This window comes from Equus przewalskii, chromosome 1, assembly GCF_037783145.1.
Source record: "Equus przewalskii isolate Varuska chromosome 1, EquPr2, whole genome shotgun sequence".
In the NCBI taxonomy this organism is placed as follows: domain Eukaryota; kingdom Metazoa; phylum Chordata; class Mammalia; order Perissodactyla; family Equidae; genus Equus; species Equus przewalskii.
Window position 1 is genome coordinate 41504857 of NC_091831.1, and position 18804 is coordinate 41523660.

General features: G+C 39.3%; 1 protein-coding gene across 3 annotated transcripts in view; it reads left to right on the top strand.

Annotated features, from left to right (window-relative positions):
- The window catches only part of LOC103549842 (putative neutral ceramidase C), a 113282-nt gene that overhangs the window by 89027 nt on the left and 5451 nt on the right, over window positions 1-18804 (top strand). For all 3 annotated transcript variants that reach the window (XM_070562379.1, XM_070562368.1, XM_070562387.1), the window contains 2 exons: window positions 14658-14717; window positions 17404-17492. In XM_070562379.1, the coding sequence (XP_070418480.1) occupies window positions 14658-14717; window positions 17404-17492 (149 nt within the window). The remainder of the gene's footprint in view (window positions 1-14657; window positions 14718-17403; window positions 17493-18804) is intronic.

Consider the following 18804-nt stretch of genomic DNA (forward strand, 5'->3'; position numbering starts at 1 on the left):
TCAGGATTGCTTTAGCAATTCGCAGTCTTTTGTTGCCCCATATGAATTTTAGGATTGTTTGTTCAATTTCTGTGAAGAATGTTCTTGGGATTCTGATTGGGATAGCATTGAATCTGTATATTGCTTTAGGTAGTATGGACATTTTAACTATGTTTATTCTTCCGATCCATGTGCAAGGGATGTCTTTCCATCTCTTTATGTCATCGCCTATTTCTTTCAAGAGAGTCTTGTAGTTTTCATTGTATAGATCCTTCACTTCCTTGGTTAAGTTTATCCCAAGGTATTTTATTCTTTTCGTTGCTATTGTGAATGGGATAGAGTTCTTGAGTTCTTTTTCTGTTAGTTTATTGTTAGTGTATAGAAATGCTACTGATTTATGCACGTTAATTTTATACCCTGCTACTTTGCTGTAGTTGTTGATTATTTCTAATAGTTTTTCTGTGGATTCTTTGGGGTTTTCTATGTATAAGATCATGTCGTCTGCAAACAACCAGAGTTTTACTTCTTCGTTACCTATTTGGATTCCTTTTATTTCTTTTTCCTGCCGAATTGCTCTGGCCAGCACCTCCAGAACTATGTTGAATAGGAGTGGTGAAAGTGGGCACCCTTGTCTTGTTCCTGTCCTCAGAGGGATGGCTTTCAGCTTTTGTCCATTGAGTATGATGTTGGCTGTGGGTCTATCATATATGGCCTTTATTATGTTGAGGTACTTTCCTTCTATACCCATTTTACTGAGGGTTTTTATCATAAATGGGTGTTGGATCTTGTCGAATGCTTTCTCTGCATCTATTGAGATGATCATGTGGTTTTTGGTTTTCATTTTGTTAATGTAGTGTATCACGTTGATTGACTTGCGGATGTTGAACCATCCCTGTGTCCCTGGTATAAATCCCACTTGATCATGGTGTATAATCTTTTTGATGTATTGCTGTAATCGGTTTGCCAAAATTTTGTTGAGGATTTTTGCATCTATGTTCATCAGTGATATCGGCCTGTAGTTCTCCTTCTTTGTGTTGTCCTTGTCAGGTTTGGGGATCAGAGTGATGTTGGCTTCACAGAATGTGTTAGGGAGTTCTCCATCTTTCTCAATTTTCTGGAACAGTTTGAGGAGAATAGGTATTAAGTCTTCTTTGAATGTTTGGTAGAATTCTCCAGAGAAGCCGTCTGGTCCTGGACTCTTGTTTTTGGGGAGGTTTTTGATTACCGTTTCTATTTCCTTACTTGTGATTGGTCTATTCAGATTCTCCATTTCTTCCTGATTCAGTTTGGGGAGATTGTAGGAGTCTAGGAATTTGTCCATTTCTTCCAGGTTGTTCAATTTGTTGGCATATAGTTTTTCATAGTATTCTCTTATGATCTCTTGTATTTCATTGGTATCTGTTGTGATTTCTCCTCTGTCATTCCTGATTTTATTAATTTGCGATTTCTCTCTTCTTTTCTTGGTGAGTCTGGCTAGGGGTTTGTCAATTTTGTTAATTCTTTCGAAGAACCAACTCTTTGTTTCATTGATCCTTTCAATTGTCTTTTTTGTTTCAATATCGTTTATTTCTGCTCTTATTTTTATTATTTCCCTCCTTCTACTGACTCTGGGCCTTGTTTGTTCTTCTTTTTCTAGTTCTGTTAGGTGTCGTTTGAGGTTGCTTACGTGAGCTTTTTCTTGTTTAGTGAGGTGAGCCTGTATTGCGATGAATTTCCCTCTTAGGACTGCTTTTGCTGCATCCCAAATGATTTGGTATGTCGTGTTCTCATTTTCATTTGTCTCCAGATAATATTTGATTTCTTCTTTAATTTCTTCAATGATCCATTGTTTATTGAGAAGCGTGTTGTTTAGTCTCCACATTTTTGCACCTTTCTCTGCTTTTTTCTTGTAGTTGATTTCTAGTTTAATAGCGTTATGATCAGAAAAGATGCTTGATATTATTTCAACTCTCTTGTATTTATTGATGTTTGCTTTGGTTCCCAAAATATGGTCAATCCTTGAGAATGTTCCATGTGCACTTGAGAAGAATGTGTAACCTGCTGTTTTTGGATGAAGTGTTCTATATATATCTATTAAGTCCATCTGGTCTAATTTTTCATTTAATTCTATTATTTCCTTGTTGATTTTCTGTCTGGATGTTCTGTCCATTGGTGTTAATGGTGTGTTGAGGTCCCCTACTATTATTGTATTGTTGTTGATGTCTTCTTTTAGTTCTATTAAGAGTTGCTTTACAAATTTTGGTGCTCCTGTGTTGGGTGCGTATATATTTATAAGTGTTATGTCTTCTTGGTGGAGAGTCCCTTTTATCATTATATACTGTCCCTCTTTGTCTTTCTTTATCTGTTTTGCTTTGAAATCTACCTTGTCTGATATTAGTATAGCGACACCTGCTTTCTTTTGTTCATTATTAGCTTGGAGTATTGTTCTCCATCCTTTCACTCTGAGTCTGTGTTTGTCTTTGGGGCTGAGGTGTATTTCCTGGAGGCAGCATATTGTTGGATCTTGTTCTTTGATCCATCCTGCCACTCTGTGTCTTTTGATTGGGGAGTTCAATCCGTTTACATTTAGAGTGATTATTGAGACGTGGGGGCCTACCACTACCATTTTGTGTCTTGTTTTCCGGTTTTCTTCAGTTTCCTTTGTTTCTCGTCCCATGGTTTAATCTGTTCTGATGTAGAGCTGCTACTCTCTGTTGTTGTCCTTCTACTTATCTCCTCTGCTCTTGGTTTTGTAGCCCCTTTCCTTTTTTGGATTTTTCAGGAATGAGGGTTTTCCTGAGGATTTCCTGAAGAGGAGGTTTTGTGGCAATGAACTCCCTTAATTTTTGTTTATCTGGGAAAGTTTTTATTTCTCCATCGTATTTGAAGGATATTTTCGCTGGGTAGAGAATTCTCGGCTGTAGGTTTTTGTCCTTCAGATTTTTGAATATATCATTCCACTCTCTTCTAGCCTGTAAAGTTTCTGCTGAGAAATCTGCTGATAGCCTGATGGGGGTTCCTTTGTAGGTTAGTTTCTTTTGCCTGGCTGTCCTTAATATTTTCTCCTTGTCGTTGACTTTTGCTAGCTTCACTACTATATGCCGTGGAGTTGGTCTTCTTGCATTGATAAAGTTTGGAGATCTATTGGCTTCTGTCACCTGAAGATCCATCTCCCTCACCAGATTTGGGAAGTTCTCAGCCATTGTTTCTTTGAATAGGTTTTCTGCCCCTTTCTCCTTCTCTTCTCCCTCTGGTATACCTATAATCCTTACGTTGCATCTCCTAATTGTGTCTGATAATTCTCGGAGAGTTTCTTCATTTCTTTTAAGTCTTGCTTCTCTCTCCTCCTCTGCCTGCAACAATTCTATATTGCCATCTTCCAAATTGCTAATTCTTTCCTCCATATTATCGGCCCTACTGTTCAGAGCATCTAGATTTTTCTTAATCTCCTCTATTGTGTTCTTCATTTCCAGTATTTCTGTTTGGTTCTTCTTTATCGTATCAAACTCTTTTGTGACATAGCTCCTGAACTCGTTGAGTTGTCGGTCAGAATTCTCTCTTAACTCAGTGAGTATTTTAATGATGGCTGTTTTGAAGTCATCATCATTTAGGTTATATATCTCATTTTCTTTGGGATTGTTTTCTGTGTATTTGTTACTTTCTTTCTGTTCTGGAGATTTAATGTATTTTTTCATATTGCTTGATGATGTTGATTTGTGCCTCCGCATGGAGATAGAGTTTAGTTGCTCCTTTCACTTGTTTCAGCTGCTGCGGTGGGGGGAGCAGCTGTTTATACTTCACCAACCAGGAACCCTGTCCGTAGTTGCTAACTGGGCCTGGGCCCCTCTTCGTAGCCACAGTGGCCCTTTGGATTCCCTCCTCTGCCGTGGGGGCCGTCACGGGGGGCTTCAGACTGCAGGTGCCTACTGTTGTTGCCCACCTAGATGCGCTCTCTCCTTGGGGTCTGCAACGGTGTTATGGGCTTTTCCAGCGGCCAGGGGTGGGATCACTTTTATTTGTCGCTCGGTTGCTGTCGGCACCCACCAAATCTCACTTGTCCTCTATGGGTCGCAGGAGAGCTATTGGCATCTTCTACAGTCTGTGGTTAGTACACCTAGCTATGCTGCTTTTGCCCTGGGGTCTTCCAGCCTTGTGGCTGGCGGCTGGGTGCCTTCTACTGGTGCTGTGCAGAGGCTTTCCCTAAGGCTTCTGTGAGCCTGTAGGGTTTCCCCCTAGGCTACTAAGCTGGGTCTCTGGAACTCTCTCCAGCCCCAGTCCTCTCCGAGATCTCCGGCAATCCCTAGTCCCACGGGGCGGGCAACGGCAGCTGGGGGACGCCCCGCCCTCTGGGCTTCTGTCCGAGCCTCTGCCGGGAGCCCTGAATGCTGGGCGTGGCCCCTCTGCTAATGGCAGACAGAGAGTTTTGTCTGCTGCCCGGGCGGAGCTCCGGCGCTTCTCCACCGGATCGCCGGACCCGCCTTTGAAAGTTCCCCCGCCCCGGTCCTCTCCGAGATCTCCGGCAATCCCTAGTCCCACGGGGCGGGCAACGGCAGCTGGGGGTCGCCCCGCCCTCTGGGCTTCTGTCCGGGCCTCTGCCGGGAGCCCTGAGTGCTCAGCGTGGCCCCTCTGCTACCGGCAGACAGAGAGTTTTGTCTGCTGCCTGGGGGAGCTCCGGCACTTCCCCTCCGGGTCGCCGATCCGGCCTTTGAAAGTTCCCCCACCCCGGTCCTCTCCGAGATCTCCGGCAATCCCTAGTCCCACGGGGCGGGCAACGGCAGCTGGGGGTCGCCCCGCCCTCTGGGCTTCTGTCCGGGCCTCTGCCGGGAGCCCTGAGTGCTCAGCGTGGCCCCTCTGCTACCGGCAGACAGAGAGTTTTGTCTGCTGCCTGGCGGAGCTCCGGCGCTTCCCCACCGGGTCGCCGGACCCGCCTTTGAAAGATCCCCCGCCCCGGTCCTCTCCGAGATCTCCGGCAATCCCTAGTCCCCCGGGGCGGGCAACGGCAGCTGGGAGACCTCCGTGCCCACCGTGTCTCTCTCTGGGACCCTCCGGGCGCCCCGAGCACCAGGCCGGGTCTCCCCGCCAATGGCGGGGAGAGACTCTCCCCGCGGGCTCAGGTGTGCAACTCCAAAGTTTCCCTCTGCGTTTAGGAGTAATTGCGGGGGGTTTAAGTAGGGTTCTGGTCACCTGTTTCCACCGTCGCTCCTCTGTTGTGTTCTCGCTCCTGCCCTAGATGTGTGTGGATCCTCTGGGGGCGTCCGTTGGAAGAAAGCCGCTTGCGGGTACTAGGCTGCCCGTCGGGGTCGGAGAGTTTTCACCTATTTCCACATCCTCCCGGAGGAAAGTCCGTCCGCCTTCCGATGTATAGTCGCGTGGGTGTCTCAGACGTCCTGAGATGCTGTCTGGATATCCTTTGTCAAGCGATAAGTGTCCAAATAATTGTAGACTCGAAGGGCGAGAGACAAAGAGGACTACTCACGGCGCCATCTTCCCTAGGCTTCTCTTTATGTCAAAAATTTTAACTATTAAATCAATTCCTTCACTTGTGATAGGCCTATTCGATTTTCTACTTTTTCTTCAGTCAATTATGTGTCTTTCTAGGAATTAACTTTGTTTTTCAGAATCTGTATCATTCTAAGAATTTGCATCTTTCTAAAACTTTTCCCATTTCACGTAAGTTGTCTAATTTGTTGGGATAAAGTTGTTCATGACATTCCCTTATAATCCTTTTAACTTCTGTAGGGTCAATAATGATGTCTGCTCTTTCTTTCTGATTTTGGTAATTTGTGTCTTCAAAGAGCTAGCTTTTAGCTTCATTGATTTTATCTGTCATTTTTCTGTTTGCTATTTCATTGACTTTTGCTCTAATGTTTATATCCTTTCTTCTGCTTCCTTTGATTTTATTTTGCCCTTCTCCTCATTTCTTAAGGTAGAAGCATAGGTTATTTTTATGTTTTAATGTACCTTTTTTATTCCTTTGTAGATTTTTTGTTTGTTTGTTTTTTACTATATATAGTTATTTTCCTAGTGGCTGTTTTAGGGACTTGAAAAGGAAAAAGAACTCTGCTTCTCCTCTCAATGCTCTACTCTCAATAGTTCTGACAGCAGACATGTGGAAGTTTTTCCCACACCAGGCCATTCTCCAATTCTCTGTGGACACCAACTGGGTGTCCTACAATTCAAATCAGTTCTGATACTATCTACTTGCAGTTAGTGCAGACTCCACAGGTTAAGCGTTCAGTCCCACAAGACTGCACCTAGCCCCCTCCGCTTCAGATACGAATGACAAATCTAAGTTGTCACTTGTGCTTCTGACTGACTGGCTTTAAATTGGAGATTCCCATGACCCTTGGGTTTAATAATTTGTTAGAACGGCTCACAGAACTCAGGAAAACAGTTTACTTACTGGATTACCAGTTTATTATACAAGGATACATACAACTCGGGAATAGCCAGATGGAAGAGAAGCATAGGGCAAGGTTTGGGGGAAGGAGTGCAGAGCTTCCCTGCTCTATCCAGGCATGCTGCCCTCCCAGCATCTCCACCCGTTCACCAACCTGGAAGCTCTCTGAACCCCACTTTTAGGGATTTTTTTGGAGGCTTCATTATGTAGGCATGATTAAGTCATCAGCCATGGGTGATTAATTCAACCTCCAGCCTGTTTCCCTCCCCTGGAGATCAGCCACCAGTCATCTCATTAGCGTACAAAAAGATGTATCACTTGAGAGAGTTCAAGGGTTTTGGAGCTGTGTGGCTGGACATGGGAGCAAAGACCAAATATGTAGATCTTATTATATCATAGGGCTATAATATGTATCTTAACTAATCACAACCTACTTCAATGTAATACTAACATTATTCCAAGAAATATAGAAAGATTGCTCCAATATATCTTTTTTATTTTCCTGTTCTTTGTAATATTGTCACATGTATTACATCCATATTTAAATGTAATAATACAGTGTTATAATTATTGTTTTCTACAGTCATATGCTTTTAAAAGAAGTTAAGAGAACAGATGGAAATGTATATTTATATATTTTTTATTTACCCATGTATTTACCAGTTCTGGTGCTTCTTATTTCTTCTTAAGAATTTGAATTACCCTCTAGCACCATTTCCTTTCAGCCTGAAGGACTTCCTTTAGTATTTCTTATAAGACAGTTCTGCTAACAACAAAATCTGCCTTTGTTTATCTGCAATGGCTTTATTTTGCCTTTATCTCTGAAGAGTAGTTTTACTGCACTCTTGGTTGAAAAGTTTTTTCATTTATCACTTTGAACATGCTATCCTGTTGCCTTCTTTCCTTCGCTCTCTAAGTCAATTTGTTCATCTTACTGTAGAATCCTTGTAAGTAATGAATCATTTTTCTTTTGTTGCTTTTAAGATTTTCTTTTGATCTATGTCTGCCACCAGTTTTATACAATGTATCTAAATATGAATCACTTTGTGATTATCCTACTTGAGATTTGTTGAGTTCCTTGGATCTGTAAAGTAATGTTAATCAAATCTGGAACTCAGATATTCAGAGTATTCTTGGCTGAGAGTTTTTATCTTTCAATATTTTGAATATATCACGTCACTCTCCCTTGGCCTGTAGAATTTCTGCTGAGAAATCTGCTGATAGCCTAGCAGGGGTTCAACCCTAAATGTAAATGGATTGTCTTTTTATACTGAGATAATTGGGTGTTCTATTAGCTTCATGGATTTGTATATCTAGTTCCTTCCCCAGCTTTGGGAAGTTCTCAGCTATTATTTCTTTAAGTAAACTCTCTGCTCCCTTCTCCCTCTTTTCTCTTTCTGGGATACCCATTATCTTTATGTTGCCCTTTCTAATGGAGTCAGATAGTTCTCATAGAATTTCTATATTAGAGAAAAGATGTTAGTTCTCTCTCCTCTTCTACCTGCATCGTTTCTAGGTTTCTATCTTTGAGCTCACTAATTCTCTCTTTCATATGGTCTGCTCTATTTCCAGTGCTTTTTAATGCATTCTTCATCTCATTTATTGGGTTCTTCAGCTCCAGAATTTCTGTTTAGTTCTTTTTTAGAGTTTCAATCTCTGGTAAAATATTCCTTCTGTTGATTGATTTTATTCCTGAGCTCATTGAACTGCCTTTCTGAGTTTTCTTGTAGCTCGTTAAATTTCTTCATGACAGCTATTTTGAAATATTTATCGATTAGATCACAATCTTCCATGACTGTATGTTTGGGTTCTGGAGAATTGTTGTTTTCTTTTTGTGATACTGTGTTACCATGGCTTTTTGTGGTGCTTGCTGAGTTGTTTCTTTGATGGTGCATTTGTCATAGCAAATGTTTTTCTTATTTAGGTATAGCTTTGTTTGTTTTGAATGAAACTTTTCAACTAATTGGAGATTAGAGGCCTTTCTTTTGTTTTTCAGTAAGTGGTGATATACTGCTAGTTTCTGGTTTCTTTTACCTGAGCTGCCTCTAGCTATATTTGAGAATCTATACCTTCCAGCCTTCACTGCCTCTATTCAGGGTGCCACCAGTATTCTTGTTATTGCTGACTGTACTTCTGGGGGTTACTGATGTCTTACTTTTTTCACTGTCACTGCTGTCACTGACTTCACTGCTAGGGGTACAGGGATTGCTGATGCCTCCACCACATCTTGGATCACCTGGATTGGAAGTTCCACTGCTTTGGCAGGGGGAGGGGGAGGGGGGATGGAGCTGGGTTCATGGGGTACCACCTCTGCTGTTACCCATTACCTTGCGGTTGGTTGCAAGTTCCACTGTGCTTGAGATGTCAGCATTCTATGCATGCCTCTGCTGCTGCTACCAGGTTCTGAGCCATGGCTGGGGTCCAGGATCACAGGGCTTCCATTTTGCTGCTGCTTTGCTTCCTCCATCAGTAGGCTGCTGGTGCCACCACAGCTGGCTAGCCAGAGTTTCACACATGCCTCCATTGCTGCCCACCAGGTTCTCTGGGGTTGGAGGCCACTGACTCAATAGCTGTAGCTGGAGGTCCAGGGTCCTGGACACCACCTCTGCTGTTCCCCTGTTTAGTCTCCTCTGTGTGCTCCAGTCCACCCACATTTGTATGTACCAATATGTGGATCTCTCTGGCATCCTGGTATGTTGGGCAATGTAGCCTTTGTTGGGTTATGGATGTTTTATTCTGTAGACTAAAGGGGAGAGACAAGGGGTTTCTGTTATGCTGCCATGATGTTGACATCTTCCCAGTTCAATTACTTCTATTCATTGAGGCTCTCTATTTCTTGTCATTATCATCATACTTTCTTTTTTTAAATTGCAATAACATTGGATTTTAACATTATATAGCTTTCAGTTGTACATTGTAATATATTTTGAATTCTGTGTAGATTACATCATCTTCACCACCCAAAAACTAATTATAGTCCATCACCACACATGTGTGCCTAATCCTCCCTTTTGCCCTCCTCCCTCCCCGCTTCCCCTCTGGTAACCACTAGTCCAATCTCTGTTGCTATGTGTTTGTTTGCCATTGTTTTTATCTTCTACTTATGAGTGAGATCATATGGTATTTGACTTTCTCCCTCTGACTTATTTCACTTAGCATATTACCCTCAAGGTCCATCCATGTTGTTGCAAATGGCCAGATTTCATCATTTCTTATGGCTGAGTAGTATTTTATTCTGTATATATGCCACATCTTCTTTATCCATTCGTCCCTTCATGGGCACCAAGGTTGCTTCCAAGTCTTAGCTGTTGTGAGTAATGCTGCAATGTACATAAAGGTCCATGTATCTTTATGCATTTGTGTTTTCAAGTTCTTTGGATAAATACCCAGCAGTGGGATAGCTGGATCATATGGTAGATCTATTCTTAATTTTCTGAGGATACTCCATACTGCTTTCCATAGTGGCTACACCAGTTTGCACTCCCACCAGCAGTGTACGAGGGTTCCCTTCTCTCCACATCCTCTCCAACACTTGTTGTTTCCTGACTTGTTAATTATAGCCATTCTGACTGGAGTGAGGTGATATCTCGTTGTAGTTTTGATTTGCATTTCCCTGATAGCTAATGATGTTGAGCATCTTTTCATATGCCTGTTTGCCATCTGTATATCTTTGGAGAAATCTCTGTTCAGATCTTTTGCCCATTTTTTAATTGGATTGTTGGTTTTTTTATTGTTGAGATGTATGAGTTCCTTGTGTATTTTGGATATTCTTTTAATTTTTTAAACATGATTTTACATTAGTTCGAATATTTTTATAATAGTTACTTTGAAGTCTTTGTCTGTTGATTCTAACATCTCGGGGCACAGAGAGGCAGTTTTAGTGCTGCTTTTTCCCTCAGTATGGGTGATACTTTCTTGTATGCACATCTCATAATTTTTTTGTTGGATACTGTATATTTTGTTATAATGTAGCAACTCTGGATTTCACCTTCACCTCCCTACCCCAGAGTTACTGTTATTTTTGTTTGTTTGTTTGCTCATTTAAAATCTGACTGGACTAAATCAGTAATGTCTGTCTCTTGCAATGTGTAGCTGTTGATATCTTTGCTCACTTTTTTGTTCTTGATTTTACTTTTAAGTCTGGCTCTCAAGGTGTTGCCCCTGTGATTACATAACTTAATATTCCATCAAATATTAGTCAGAGTTTGTGCTTAGATGCCTCAAAGAGTAAGAATTTCAATCTCTGCTAATAAATCTTTCTTGGTTGTGGTGTGTTCAAACTCAGACCATTTTCCAGTTTTCCCCAGCCTTTAATTTCCACTGGGCTCTCATATGTCTCCTCTGCATCTACATATAGACTCCATTGACCAGGGATGTGTGGGTGGCTTGGGCTCAGTCTGATCTCTGCTGTGTATGCTCATAGCCTCTGGTTAATCTAGGATGAAAGGAGAGCTTGTTAAGACCACTATGGTTATACAATTAAATCCCTGCTTAGTCCACCAATTTGACCACTAGCCCTCAATATTTACCTTCTGCTGAGATCACCACTTTAAATGGCTATTTTCCAAATCAAATGAGCTCCTCCTGGCAGTAGCAGCAAAGGTGTTGATTTCATAACCTTCTTCACTCTGGTTGTACTACAGTACCATGGAGGATGGGAGCAACCCTAGGCAAGAATATCAAAGACTTGAGCTGTTCTTATCCTAAGTTTAATAGTTTTAATGAATAAATGTTTCTCAGTTTTTGGTTGATATCCAAAATGACAAAATGGTTGTTTTTGACAGTTTTGTCTAGATACATAGTTGCTTTCTGGGGAGAGAACATATTGACCTCTCAAAAGTTAGAAGTGCCTGTTATGTCAGAAATGCCTATTCTTTACCACTCCTGTTTGAATTGGCATGTTGTACCTGTGGTGGGGTTATTTCTCACTGTTAAGATGAGTATGAGTAAATAGGGAATTGTGAATGCGGAAAAAGTATCAAGGAAAATAACACTTTTAAGGATTAGGACAATTTGGCTAACCAGATACCAGATATAAAGTTTATTTTTTCAATCAACCATTATATAGGCTGTAGGCTGATGGCTCTCTAAGAGATATGGTGATTTTTACAGCCAATCTCACCAACAGTTAGCAAAATGTTCCAACAAATATCAATTCACCTTTGTTGGTGAATAATTGACATACAATAAATATACATATTTAAAGTGTACAATTTGGTAATTTTTCACTATTAAGGTTATTTCTTCTTGAGTGATCTTTAGTAGTTTCTATATTTCAAGGAATTTGTCTACTTTATTTCATCTAAATTATTGAATTTATGGGCATTAATAATTTTTAATGATTTTTTCTTACTATCTTTTGAATATCTGTAGAATCTTCATTGATGTCACCTTTCTCATTCCTGATACTGATAGTTTGTACCTTCTGTCTTTGTTCTCTCTCTTTTTTTTTTTTGAGGAAAATTAGCCCTGAGCTAACATCTGCTGCCAATCCTCCTCTTTTTTGCTGAGGAAGATTGGCCCTGAGCTAACGTCCATGCCCATCTTCCTCTACTTTTATGTGGGATACCTGCCACAGCATGGCTTGACAAGCAGTGCATAGGTCTGCACCTGGGATCTGAACCAGTGAACCCCAGGCCGCCAAAGTGGAACGTGCTAACCTAACTGCTGTGCCACTGGGCTTGCCCTGTCTTTTTTTCTTGATCAGTCTGGCTAGCAATGTTCTTCCATTTCTCTCTTTTGATCTTTGTGCTGTTGTCATACATTTTATTTCTATATAGGTTATGACTTCATCCTGGATTGTTCTTATTTTTACCTTAAACAGTAGATTATCTAGTAAAGAGATTTAAACAATAGGAGAAAAATTATATTTACTTAAATATATACATACTTAAATATACATATATATTTACTTAATACATAATTTATAACAAATTATGTTATATTAACAATTTCTAGGGATCTTCATTTCTTTGTGTAGATCAAAATTTCATCTAGTTTCATTTTCTTTTAGCTTGAAGGACTTCCTTTAACATTTTTCCATTTTCTTTTATATTTTTGAAAATGTCTTTATTTTGCTTTCATTTTTGAAGGATATTTTCACTATTTATGGAATTCTTGGTTAGCAGTTTTTTCTTTTAGTACCTTAAAGATGTTTCTGGACTGTCTTTCAGTTTGCATTGTCTTCAACGAAAAATCTTCTGTCATCCTTACATGTGTTCTTCTCTGTGTAATGTCTTTTTTCTTTTGTTGTTTTTAGAATTCTTTTCTTTTTATTTCTAGTTTTAAGCAATTTGACTTGAATGATCCTTGATAGTATTTTCTCTATGTTCCTTGTGATTGGGGTTCATTGAGCTTCTTGGACTTGTGAGCTTAAAGTTTTCAGCAAATTTAGAAAATTTGGGCCATTATTTCTTCAAATATTTTTCTGCATTCCTTTCTTCTAGCCTTCAGGAACTCCAGTTACCCATATATTAGGCAGCTTGAAGTTATTCTACAGCTCACTGCTGCTTTGTTCATTTTCTTCAGTCTTTTGCCCCCTTTTTTAAAAATTTGTTTAGTTTCTATTGCTCTGTCTTCAAATTCAGTTATCTTTTCTTTTACAATGTCTGACTTGATAATTTCATCCAGTGTATTTTCTTTTTGGATACCGTAGTTTTCATCTCTAGAGGTTGGATTAGGTCTTTTTTTTTTTTAATATCTTTTACATGTCTACTTAACATGTTCATTCTTTTTTTTTTTTTTTTTAAAGATTTTATTTTTTCATTTTTCTCCCCAAAGCCCCCCGGTACATAGTTGTGTATTCTTCGTTGTGGGTTCTTCTAGTTGTGGCATGTGGGACGCTGCCTCAGCATGGTCTGACGAGCAGTGCCATGTCCGCGCCCAGGATTCGAACTAACGAAACACTGGGCCGCCTGCAGCGGAGCGCGCGAACTTAACCACTCGACCACGGGGCCAGCCCCAACATGTTCATTCTTTCTGCTGCCTTTTTGAACATACAGAATACAGTTATAAAAAATATTTCAGCATCTTTGTCTGCTAATTTTATCATTTATTTCATTTATGGGTCAGTTTTGATTGAGAGTTTTCTCATTATGCATAGTACTTTTCTCTCCTTTGTATACTTGATAATTTTTTATTAGATGCCAGACATTGTGAATTTTATCTTGTTAGGTGCTGGATATTTTCTGGTTCCTGTAAATATTTTTGAGCTTTGTTTTAGGGTATTATTAAGTTACTGGGAAAGAGTTTGATACTTTTGGGTCTTCCTAAGCTTTTTATTCTGGGCCAGAGAAGCTCTTATTCTAGGAAAAATCTCTCCTGTGTACATCGAGGTAAAACTCTTTTGAGTTATGACATTTCCCAGTCTGGTTGGTGGGAATAGGTGCTTTTCACAAATCTGTATGAGCCTGGGATTATTCTAATTCTTTTAAGTGATTCTTTTCCTGGCTTCAGGTAGTTCCCCTATGTGCATGCAGAGTTGAGGGCAGCCTTCTGGAAATCTCAGAGTTCTTTCTCTGTTTAGCTCTCTTCTCTATGGTACTCTCCTCTCTCTGTTACTCTACCCTGTGAACTCAAGAGTATACGGTCTTCACGGATTCCTACATCTATTCCTTAACTTAGGTGGATTGCCTGGCTTTGCATGAATTCTGCCTCCTTTTGTTGTGGCCTGTAAACTCTTTGAAGGCATTCAGCTCAGGCAATTATAGGGATCATCTTGTTTGTTTTCTCTCACTCAAGGATCACTATTTTCATTGCCTCATCCCACTGTCTGTAAAACTATTGTTTAATACATATTTGTCCAGTTTTTTTTAGCTGTTTCAGGTGGGAAGGTAAATACACACTCTGTCACTCCATCTTGTATCTTATACCTGTAAGTATAAGGGTAAGTGCAACTATAAGTCATCCATGGAAAGTTTTGACTGCTCTTATTTGAGTCAGTCCATGTCCTTTGTGTGCATGGCAGGAAGGTGTAAGAAAATATCAATGGCTGAAGAAGCCATTTTAATGTGCTGTCACTAATATGAACTATAGCTCTATATCTTCATCTATATCTGAATCTACCAAAAGCAAAATCATTGGCTAAAAATTCTGCAGTAACTTATTGAGCAAAAGTTTCTGTGTCCATTGTTGCAAAGATGTTTTCTCTAATATTCCCAGAAGATAACTCACTAGATTAAATAGAATAGAATCCATATAGTCACCCAGAATTCTAGAACATTTGACAAATAATGGTGTAAATATGAGCACAGCAAAAATTACTTTTATTAGAGCACATAAAATGTTTTTCCATTTTTAGGGAGAAGTTGCTGAAGTTACATTTGTAGGTGCTAACCCAAAGAATTCAGCAGAAAATCGGGTAAGCATCAGTGATTTTTTTTTAAAACAAATTAACATCTACTTTTAGTCTTTTGTGTAGGTGAATATCCCCCTAGAGCTTAACAACATAAAAATAAAATGTTCCAACTTGCTTTCACTTTATTTTGTAGGTGTGGGAAACTTTTTTGGTGGGTACAGTTAACGTGGAATTGAGTCTAGAAAAAAAGCACACACATTTAACTGGCTCTACTTAGGACCACGTATAGCACGATGTGTAGAGAACTGTATTGTCTCTTGAGAAGATGTAAATTTGAGTACAATCCCATTTAAGTATTCCAATTTAAAAACTCTACTAAATTTGGTAACATAATCGAAGTGCCGAGGGTGAAGTACATCTTTGGTTCCTTTCTCTCTCCTCTTTGGCTCCTCCCCTCCTCCTCCAGCACCGTTGCCTCTGGTCCTATCTCTTCTGTTGTTGAGTGATCATGGATCCCTGGGTGGATGCTCCATTGGCTTGGAGCCCTGGCCCATGTGCTTTGCTTTATCTTGCAATGGCTGTTTCCCTATTCTTTGTGACTGGCACTAATGGGATATTTATTTATTAACATTGAAAAATGACACAAGAAATACATGTCCAGTGTAAGAACAGACAATATAAAAGTGCTTAAAATGGAATGTGAAAGTACCCTCTTTCCATAAAATTTTTAGAGGTATTAACTGTTAATAGTTTTTTAACATAATTTCAGACTTTTTTTGTTTTTATCTTCTTTAGGTATGTATATACATTGGTAATATATCTATTAATAAAATGAAGTAATTTTACTCTGTAACACTCATAATATTCCTATCATTACACAAACGATAACTGGATACATTCTAGTTGTAAAAATTTAAACAATAAAGAAATATATAGAAGAAATAGAGAGTAGATAGATGAAAGTGATTTCAAGGTCAGATTTTTACTGTGGCTGAGGATGCATTTACTCTATCAAAGAGCCATTCTTCCAAGGACCCACTGTCAGTTATAATCCAAAATACCTTGCTTCCCAATGAGTCTTCCTATTTCCGTTCATTAAGATGTTGTTATTGCTGTGGTAAAAATTGTGGCAATATGACATTGTCAGATATGTCCTTAGGGAAAAATGTTCTGCTGCTTGGACAGTCAACATGCACCTGTTTGAAATACTTTCTATAGGCAGTCAAGCTATGTCAGAATATTTACGTGTTTATAATAGTGTTTTCTGAAGATATCAAACTGTTGTAGCAAAGCTGCAGGATTAGCTGTCATTTGATAGCCTTAGGGTAGAGACATACTTTCATCATTATTGCCGTGGAGAAGCAGGAGAGCAAAATGCTTAAAGTACTGTAATGAGAATAAATTAATCTCTAAGAATGCTCTGGGACTCAGCATAAAACAATTTCTAGTACACTTTATTATTAGTATTCATCACATCCTCACCACTATTTATTGAGTGCTTACTATTTGCCGGTACTAGGCGAAGTGCTTTACATACATTAGCACATGAATCTGATTTAATCCTCACTACTATCCGATAAGTTACGTTTTATTATCCCTATTTTACAGATGAATAATTAGGTCAAGAAAGATTAAGTAACTTCTATTAACTAATTGCGTATGTGAAAGAGATTGAGGTTGGGAGGGGGGGAAAGGATAGTCACATAGTTCACACATTCAGCAGCCTAGACTTTAATCTGTACTCTAGACCTACATACTAGGGCCAGCCCTATCTTCTACTCCATTTAGGCCTTCCCAATGTTGCTGTGGCCTAAATGGCCAGAAACAGCTCTCTTTACAAGTCACTGTGGTTATGAAAACTTCTTTCTTGAATATAATCCATCAGTTGAGTAATTAGAGAAGAATTTTAAATAATCCCATGGTCCAGCTGTAAATAAGTGATCCATTCAGCAAAGGTCTATTTGAACACCTGTAAATGACAGGTGTGAAGGGCTGTAATGGATAAAAATAAATTAGACACAAGTCCTGCCCTTAAGGGCCACAATCTAAAGATTTTTGAGGAAAATTGGAGATTTATGGCCTTTGTGTCTTTTAATTTATTATATTATTCAAATCTGTGCTTTATCTGAAGCTGAATTCTTAGTCCGAAACAAATTATGATAGCAGTTTTCCAATGGGATAATAAAACCTGCTTATGCGCTAGTTATTAGGAATCCATTATGGCAAAATGTAGGTATTGCTTATAGCACCCCAGGACAAGGAAGATGTATGCATCCTTTTCAATTCTTTCACCCAAAGAGGTATATTTACTAATAATTTATTTACCTGGACATGGAAAGATGAGGAAACTTTTCCATTTTTCCTCCTAAACCTTGAGGTGACTAGAGAAAGTCCTGGAATACAGAGCAATAAACATGTCATGAAAAGGTTTGACTTACACCTTTTTTAAATCTCAAGTTTTATTTCATCTCTTCTCTGCCCTAATTTTCAAAATTTGCTATCAGCTCTAAAACTATGCTTTGTTCAATTTTCTAAAAGAAGTCACAGTTTTTAATACTCTGGATAAATTAACATTCTGGAGACACTGCATAGAACGTTAAGAGGAACACCTAAGAATTTAGATGAAATTCTCACACATTTTCACACAAGGTATTGGCATTTTAGCGTACAGTCAACAAGGGGAATATTTACAGACAGGTTCCTTCTGTGACTGTGCAGTGTGTGATCAGTTATAATAATTGTGTTTCAGACCCATCACACCTTCCTCACTGTGGAGAAATATGAGGCCACTTCACAAACGTGGCAGATAGTGCATAATGATGCCTCCTGGGAGACTCGGTGAGCATGTCTATTCAATATTTTGTCTTTCAAGCCTTGAACACAGTTGGTTAGTAATGCAGGAAGGAAAATGGAAAGACTGGCTCAATACATGATATTAATGATATCGAATTCCTATGTAGGCTTCTGGCCATATTTAGTTGATTTATTAGACTTAATTTTGATTCTATTTTTCTATGAAACAATGTGGTGTGTGCTTCTGTAAGATTAGGTGCTAATGAGGTCATGGCCTCCCTTCTTATAACCATTGATAGCTTTGTTTTTTCCATAGTCACAGATGTTACCCCTAAAAGCTGGCTAGCCTTCTTGAAAATTGGTTGAAAGGGGTGCTGGATGAAGGTGTTGAGATGGCTCTGTAGAACCTGACATTCCATCCAGAAAAATAACAAGTCTATACCCAACATGTATTGCATGTTTGTTTATGGTCAAAGATTCTTCATTTGAATTACTAGAACACAAGAAGCTTCGGTGTTTGACTCTTAGTGACTGAAATAAGAAAAGAATATGCTCATGGAGTTTCCTGAGAGACAGATCCGTGTGCCTTTTGTTACCAAATACCTGAGCTGAATAGATATTTTGAAGATTTGAAAATGTGTCTGAATTAAGAAAATATTTCTGTTCCCAAATCTATGAATTTCACACCACAGGACAATGGCATGAAAGTGGGCAAAATTTTTGGCAATTTGTGTCTAATTCAGGTTTCCTCAAACTAAGTGATTATTTGTATGTCGGTTTGGTTCACACGGTTAACTGAATATAGAGATTTGACCTTGCTGTAGCCTGTTTGATAGCCATACGTAAAGAGAGGCATAATTTTTCCTCTGATCTTTTTAAACAAGTAATAAATATACATTTATTATTAAAATAAGGTCATACAGATAATAAAGGATGATTTATTTTCAAAAGCCTAAAATCAGAATAGCAGTCAACACTGGGGATATGTTTAGGCTTCTGCCTTGTTTATCAGCAGTAGTCATCAACTATTTATTGAGAGCACTGAGCCTATCACTGAGAAACAGAGAATGCTGAGCACACCCTTTCTGCCTGGGAGATTTGTTTTCTACATAACTGAGGATGTCAGTCAGTTTGCCCATGGTATCTAGAAGAATATTTGAACTCCCTGTCCTGGTCTATAAGGACCAACACGATCTGACTGCATCTGTTTCTATTATCTCAACCACTCTTCCACAGTTCACTATATCCTAATCCCGACTTGCATTCTGTTCCTTGGCTGGACAAAGATTGTTCCCGTTTCAGACACTTTGCATTCTCTGTTCCTTCTTCCTAGAGTGTTCTTCCTCTAGACATGTGT